The sequence below is a fragment of the Megalops cyprinoides genome, chromosome 8 (genome assembly GCF_013368585.1).
Source record: "Megalops cyprinoides isolate fMegCyp1 chromosome 8, fMegCyp1.pri, whole genome shotgun sequence".
Taxonomy (NCBI): Eukaryota; Metazoa; Chordata; class Actinopteri; order Elopiformes; family Megalopidae; genus Megalops; species Megalops cyprinoides.
Genome location: NC_050590.1, coordinates 27,861,677 through 27,868,739, shown reverse-complemented (window position 1 = coordinate 27,868,739; position 7,063 = coordinate 27,861,677). Strand labels below are relative to the sequence as shown.

At 42.8% G+C, this 7,063-nt stretch overlaps 1 protein-coding gene across 2 annotated transcripts; it reads right to left on the bottom strand.

Moving 5' to 3' along the window:
* Positions 1-1,287: 1,287 nt before the first annotated feature.
* On the bottom strand, positions 1,288-4,742 carry LOC118782052 (ras association domain-containing protein 10-like). Of its 2 annotated transcripts, XM_036535289.1 has the most exons (2): positions 3,033-4,742; positions 1,288-1,391 (listed from the first exon to the last, which is right to left on the bottom strand). In XM_036535289.1, the coding sequence occupies exons 1-2, from the start codon at positions 4,422-4,424 to the stop codon at positions 1,353-1,355; spliced, it is 1,431 nt and encodes a 476-aa protein (XP_036391182.1). In that variant the 5' UTR covers positions 4,425-4,742; the 3' UTR covers positions 1,288-1,352. The 2 variants fall into 2 exon arrangements, with proteins under 2 accessions (XP_036391182.1, XP_036391183.1); XM_036535290.1 differs by lacking the exon at positions 1,288-1,391 and having other exon boundaries at positions 2,849-4,742.
* Between the last annotated feature and the right edge of the window lie 2,321 nt (positions 4,743-7,063).

The window sequence follows — 7,063 nt, the reverse complement described above, 5'->3', positions numbered from 1 at the left end:
ACATAAGGTGCTTTACGCCTGTGAGAGTGATGGTCAGTCTCATCTGGAGGTGTGATGATACCCTCTGACAGCTGCTCCACAGCATCTGTCCAACAGGTGCTGTCTCTCTGGGTCAGCTAATATTTCCTACCCAATTCTGAATCATAGCAGTCCGAGCACCCAGACACCTGTTGTTCGGATCATCCAGATGTTCCTGTTTTCATCCACAAAAATGTTTTTGTTATTAAACCTTGTCAATCCCTTTATCGTTTTACCCTCCTCTCTCATCCCTCTTTTTTCTCCCCTCCCTCTCTCTTTCTTTATTCATACAGTATTGTACACTTATTGAGCAAACTGAACCCAAAAGCAATGTGACTGTAAAATCCCTGTTTTTTTCTCTCCCTGCATTATCGTGGTGGAAAATGAATATATAACATACTTTTACACTGTGTACAGTTGGGGTTTTGCCAATGGATTAAGAGATTGTTGAAATGAAAGACGTAAATCCACATCACGACTCACATCTCAGTCCTAAAAGCTGCACACAGTACAGCTGTTTACAAGCACTCTGTGGTCGCTGTGCATAGTCTGCCGTCTACAACTGTGAAAGAGATACCACAAAGCAAAACATTGCGCAAATATTATGCAACTTAGAATCGTTGAAATGGGTTTCACTGGCCATTGTGAATGCAATCAGTCTGGCTGTGTCTAACTGTTGACTTGTATGGCTGCCCTGAGCTATCCTTGAAAGGTCAGTTCAACTCAGTATGAGTCCCCAGGCCAGTGGGTTTAGTTCTTTTGTGGGATGGGGATGGATTCAGTGTGCAGCTCAGTTTAGATGGATGTGGGGTCGGGTGGAACGCTGGTGCTGATGCTGCACATGGATGTAAAAGCTTAATGTGTATTCCTGTCTGTCCTGTTTTTAATAAGTATCACACTTACAAATTAGTTCTCAGCCACAGATCTCCAGGAGCTCGTTGCCACCCCTGAGAGTCTTGTGGCGTTTGCTCGCCTGATGCTTCCTCACTCTCAGTCACGTGCAGCTGGCCCATACTGAACTCTTACGTAAATGCCTCTGCGCTCCACAGAGTGGTCCCAGCAGCTGCTTACTGCTCTCTTCTCGCCTCATCAGCTTTGTCCAACATCACACCGTGACCAAGCATGCCACCGCCTAATCTGACGCCCCCACCCCCATCAGGGGTAATTTCTCTGTGTCATCACCCAGAACATAACATGTTTCATTGCAGATCATTCACAGATGATTGAGAGTTTCTGAATTAGGCAACTCCTGCATTAACTGCACTGCTGGGTAATGTATGTGTTGGATCGCACTGTGTGGCTGTCTTCTGCACTTGATTCAGGCCTCAGCATCTTTAGTGAGCCCCATGGAATCCAAGTTCAAATAGATTTTCCTGCAGTTTTAAGCAGAGAGAAAGAGGTATGATTATTTTTACTATCCCATGAATTCTCAGGTCTGACTAATGTCGGTAGCACATACGTTTCTTTGATGACAAGTGAGGTTTTATAGATGAGGTGATGCACTGCAACCTAATTTGCCCAGATTAATTATGCCAAACCTTTGGTTTGCATGTATAAACCTGAGGCAAAGTGGTGATCTGCATGGCATTAAACATAATGCTACCACTGAGCCATGCAGCATGATAGTAGTAGGAACATCCGGCATGATATATAATTATGGTGATTGTGGTAAATGCACATGCTCCACCATCATGCCTTTATTTACTTCACAAAAACAATACCAGCATCATTTAGATGCAGACAAAATGTTCCCGACTTTACAACACCCTAAACTGATCAACAAGTTTACTGCAAAGTTCCTGTTCAATACTGAATTCAGATGTAAGAATAAACATCACTGCAGTATGATCTTTATGAGCATTAATAGTTGATCTTAAAGACATGAGATTTGATGATGAGTTGCTCTAATCTGGCACTTCATGATACTTTTTGTATTTTTACTTTTATTATTTTAATGCACCTATTTTAAGAATTTTACCACACACTTCATCACGGGCTTAAACATGTTTCAAGAAGGTTGGCATACTTATATCTAACATTTTAGCCAACACAATTTAGCTTTCTAGAATACCTGTTGGTATGTAATGTTGTGTTTGACCTGACCGAATCTTCATGATAGCTGGCTGGGAACATACGAGCAATCAAGAACAATGTAACAGTTTACGCATCGGTGATCAGGAGGCATGACTCAAATTAAGCAAACTCAAACGTGCGTAACATTTTGGTGCACGCCACGTATATCAAAGAAGAAACATGTCCCTCTTACTAGAAAAAACAGAACTTTAATGTAAAAACTGATTTCCTCTGCGTGTAGCCAATCGGTAAAACTATGACAACTATGCGCGGTTAACTTAAATTATTTAGTTTGCACATTACCTTATTGTCCTTTGTAGCGTGTGCTATATGAGCGAGAGCTGTCGAGACTTCTAAACTTCAGGCAGGGTATATTTAAACCAAGCTGCGTTGTTCATTTAGTAATGGATCGACCATGTGTGAATTATTTAACCTGCACGTGCGTGTACTCAAACCAGCAATTCGTGTATGTTCGAATCTCCTTTATTTCCAAAATAACCTTGTTATTTACAAGCCATCCCACTAAAACGTTTTTATTCTCTGCAATTATAATGCAGTCGTTATTGTCCCTTATTTCTACACATTTGTCATAAATAACATTTGGGACACATGTATAGTACTGTACATTTAACACAATAGTACATCAGAGTTAAGTTTTCTATAACAGCTTGTGAATACTTTATACCTGATGGTATGGACGGAGTACTAACTCGTGCTTGAATAATTAGTTACCAAACAACTCAGTGAGATTCTCCTGGTGTGTAATTTAGTGACAAACAGTTTCGCATGGTTCCACTTTATGGGCAGGCTACACTTTTTGACACCATCTTGTTATTTTTTACGCATGCTCGCTTTTTAACAGAGAGACAGCAACTTGTTTTAGTGCTGTGAAATACACTAATCCCTGAGTGTACTGGGTAAAAGTTTTAAACGGGTTATACCAGTGACTCGCAGACAGCTGCATTATCCGAGTCCTGGCTATGCATCGAACTGAGACCGGTATCCGAATCCTCGTCGTTAGTGTTGCATTTCTTTGAAAGTCCCCTGGCCTGTTCTACCCACCCACTATTTGTCTCTAATGAAGGTAACATTTCCCTCTCAGTTTCCACGGAACTGCTTTCTTTGTCGTCCGCTGACGGCTTGATTTCTTCCTCGATGTCTAACGAGTCCACTTTTTCCAGCAAATTCCTTAGCTCTTTCTCTTTCACATCCCACAACTCCTGGCTCATGTCCAAATCAACTCTAATAGCCTCTAAATCCGTGTTCAAACGAAGTCCAATATATAAACTTGTGTCCAGCTGCGTTTTGATTCTCTCCTCCTCTAACAGCAACTCGTTCTCCGATGAGATGTCAAGCTCTGTAGTGGCTGTGTCTGTCTCTGTCACCAGAGGAGCTGTCGTTACCCTGATAACTGTCTCCTCGGCGTTGCTCTCCTTATCTGCATTTGAGAGTTCTTCTTGCCGTCGTTTCATCCATCTTTGATTAAGTTCCTCCTGGATCTCCACCGTAATACTGTCCATGAGGGCCTGATGCTCCGCCAGTTCCTCCTGCAGTTTAATAACTTCTTCGCATCTGCTAGCGTATTCCTCGAACCGAGCAAGTGTCTCTGCGGTGTGCGGTTTGTCACTGTCTGACTTTGAATCGGCCTCCGGGTTCCCCTCGACCAAGTATGTGTCCTGCACATAATTGATCCCGTGCCTTTTCATCCTGTCAAAGTGGACTTTAGCTTCGTACCTGTCAATTTCCCTGTCCAGTTCTTTAATCCTCTGTATCTGCTGGCGAATGGTATGATCTTGCGATATGACCAGGTGTACTAAGGTTTCCATTTTTTCAACAGACGACGTGTCCTTTGTTAAGGCTTCCTCTCTCTTTTTATTGATTTTATCCAACTTTCTGAATGCCTTCCTGACAATACGCCGCTGTTTTTCCTGCGAGAAAGCCATCGTTGCCCTCGCGGTACCCTTGTACATGCACGGGCTCTCCTTGCTAAGTACGACCCGTGCCTCTGCGCTGCGGGGTCCGTTGTTGGGTAAAGATGCTTCATTTTTCACCAGGACAAATCTCACGTTTTCTTGTTCATCTCCCCATGCGCTCCATAGACGAAGGATTTTTGTTTTGTTCGGCAAAATCCTCTCAAATCCTCTCCATTTCTCTACGATACAATAAGACTGGGGGGATCCGGAGAGCATAGCTGCAGAAACGCCTTGCTTTAAGTTCTGATCCTCCAGCAACACTTTGACAACATCAGCACATGTAGTGCGCCTTGACAGCCCAGAAACAAGCTTCTCCTCTCTGCAGACCCACACGGATATTTTGCATTCCTCCAACTCCATTTTCACGTAATCCGAGTTTTATAAAGTTCTTCCTGTTGTATGATTTTCAGCGCGGCGAAAAATTCATTTAACCTGTTCAGCTGTGTTTTGAATATTTCTTGTTTTGCATTTTATGCAAGCGTCAAGTTGCCAGTTATTTTGTGCGCTTTTTCCTCAGTAATTCCATGCGCAACATCTTACTTTGTGGCAGGTTATTAACGCTGACTAACAAGCGCAGTTGCTCACTGCAGTGGGATGTGCCGTAGTGCATCACAGTTCAGTGAAGGAGGTCCTTTTAAAATACTACGCAGGAGTTTGAAAATCCGTGTGTCCGCCTTCGCTCAGAGTCCTCACTGCGTGAGTCGAAATCAGTACGCAACACTGCGTCGCTGCGGTTCCTCTGACTGGACAGGGCTCCCCGCCCCCTTCTTTTGGTCATATTACTACTTTGTGTGAAAAAGTGTATGTGTGCTACTTCTAAATTCATATAAAACGACTAGAGTGTATTATTGGTTGTTTTTATTTTTTTAAGATCAACTACTCGAGGCAATGTTGCTAGATTGTTCTCAAGTCAATTTCATTGGAATGAAAAGGTTGCAGTCCAGTTTGTCAAATTGATGTGGTGTGTGTGTGTGTGTGTGTGTTGTGTGTGTTGGGGGGGGGGGGGGGGCTTCAAACAAAACAGCACGTTTTGTTTGAAAGGGGAATGCCTATGGCAGGGAGGGGAAAAGGGTGTGGTGCTTTCAGAAGACTTGACCTACTTTCTCCACATTCTGGTGTCAGTCTCAGATGCTCTTATGGCATATTGTTGTCTCCTTCTCCTATCTAGGACATAATTCAAGGGGAGTCAGCAGGGATGCACATCACTCATACACATGTTCAATATGCAGCGAGATGAACTTTGGGCTTTTTGAAACTTACAGTGATCTGAAAAATGCTCAAAACCCTGTAAGTGTACACCACAAGTGACTAGTGATGAATAAAGTAAGAAGGAGGGAGTACTGCTTTGTCTTAAGTCAGAAACAAAACAGTAAAATACAAAGATTTATAAATTTGTGGCTGCTCCAGTGTAAGTTGTACAACTAGTGTTCAGCCACTCTGAGCTTAGAACCAATCCTGCCATTTAAGGACAAGGGGGGTGAAATGAACCTTGTGTGTAACCCAGAACTCCACTGTTTACTCTTTGTTCAGAGCATAAAGACATCTTTTTCTCTTTCAGCTATGAGGATCCTTTTGGGTTTGAGTGGCTCCTCCAGAGAATGATGAACTCAGAGCTGGGACAGGTGCAATGAGGGTCAGAAGCTTTGCATGCTGGATTTCTTTCATTGGACTCTGCAAAAAATCTTCCTGAATTGAGGTAGACACAAACAAGTGAAGGTCCAAGCAAACTGCTTCAGAGGACTGTATTAGGCATGCAAAGGATGTTGGGAAATGCACTGTGGTTATCCTGTCCTCCACTGGCACACACTGATTATATCTGAGTGCAGTGCCTCTAACCAAATCTCTTCCTGGGCACCATGCACAATAGTTTACCAGGAAAAAATATTTTAGAACTGATGAGAAGTCTTTTGTCAGAGATTACTGCAACATCATGTGGTAGAGTCTTTTGGCAAAGACAATTGGATACAGTCACATTCATTGGTGAGGGCGGATTTAGCTTTTGCAGAACCTGGGCGGTCAAGTGTTTTGAAATAAAGCCAAACTCGCTGATGAAATATTGCATAAAGCCACAGTCTGGAGGTTATGACACAGTCATAACAGTCTCTAAATAGAGTGCATGCTTTGAGGATTGTTATTTCCAGATTACTAAACACACACATCTTTGTACTTGGGCTTGTTCTGCACATTACTGCAAAAACTTTTTTAATGTGCTGAATGGGAGGACACTTAAACAGAGTACGCGGTCTGGGTGATAAATACACCTTGTGACTGATGTTAATCCTTCACAGGACCAGTAGAGTCTCAGTAGAGTTCTCCCCCCTGCCTATAGTATAGTATGTCAAAGCATAATGATGGTCCAGCCATTGTTGCAGGTATATGTAACTGATGTGCAATAAAGAAATTAAATGTAACATCATCTCTGTCCTGGGACAGAAGTAATTAAAGAACCTCAACAGAACATTCTGTGCTGTATTTATCTCTAAGACTCCCCTGCATTTACACCCATGCTAAAGGGTTTAGCCAGAGCAGAGCTGCACTTTGCGTGGATTGAATAGGACACCTTTTAGTTTTACCTGGTATGCAAGCTACTGGCTTTGTCTTCAAGTGTGCATCACATGCTGTGTTCTACTCTTAACAGCCACAAAAGCACGAAGATTCTTTTGAGGTTAATTAAGCCTCCTTTTTATCAACCAGGCCAGCAGAGTGCATTCAGTGTGTGTGTGTGCATGCACAGATGCAAAGGACAGATGTGTAAGGAAAGGACAGATGTGTAGAAAAAATGGGAACTAGGCATGGTCATACACTCTCACATCTCAACAGACTCCCTGATGTCACTCACACTTGAGGAGAATTGTGCACTAACAGGACACGAGAACACTTTCACAGTGTGATTTTTCAGGGGTTGCTTATTGACTGATGGGGAAGAGGAATATTACCTCTAGCTCTTCAGCAGGTCATGGTGTTTCACACTCCCCTTACAGATATAAAGAAATCAGTGG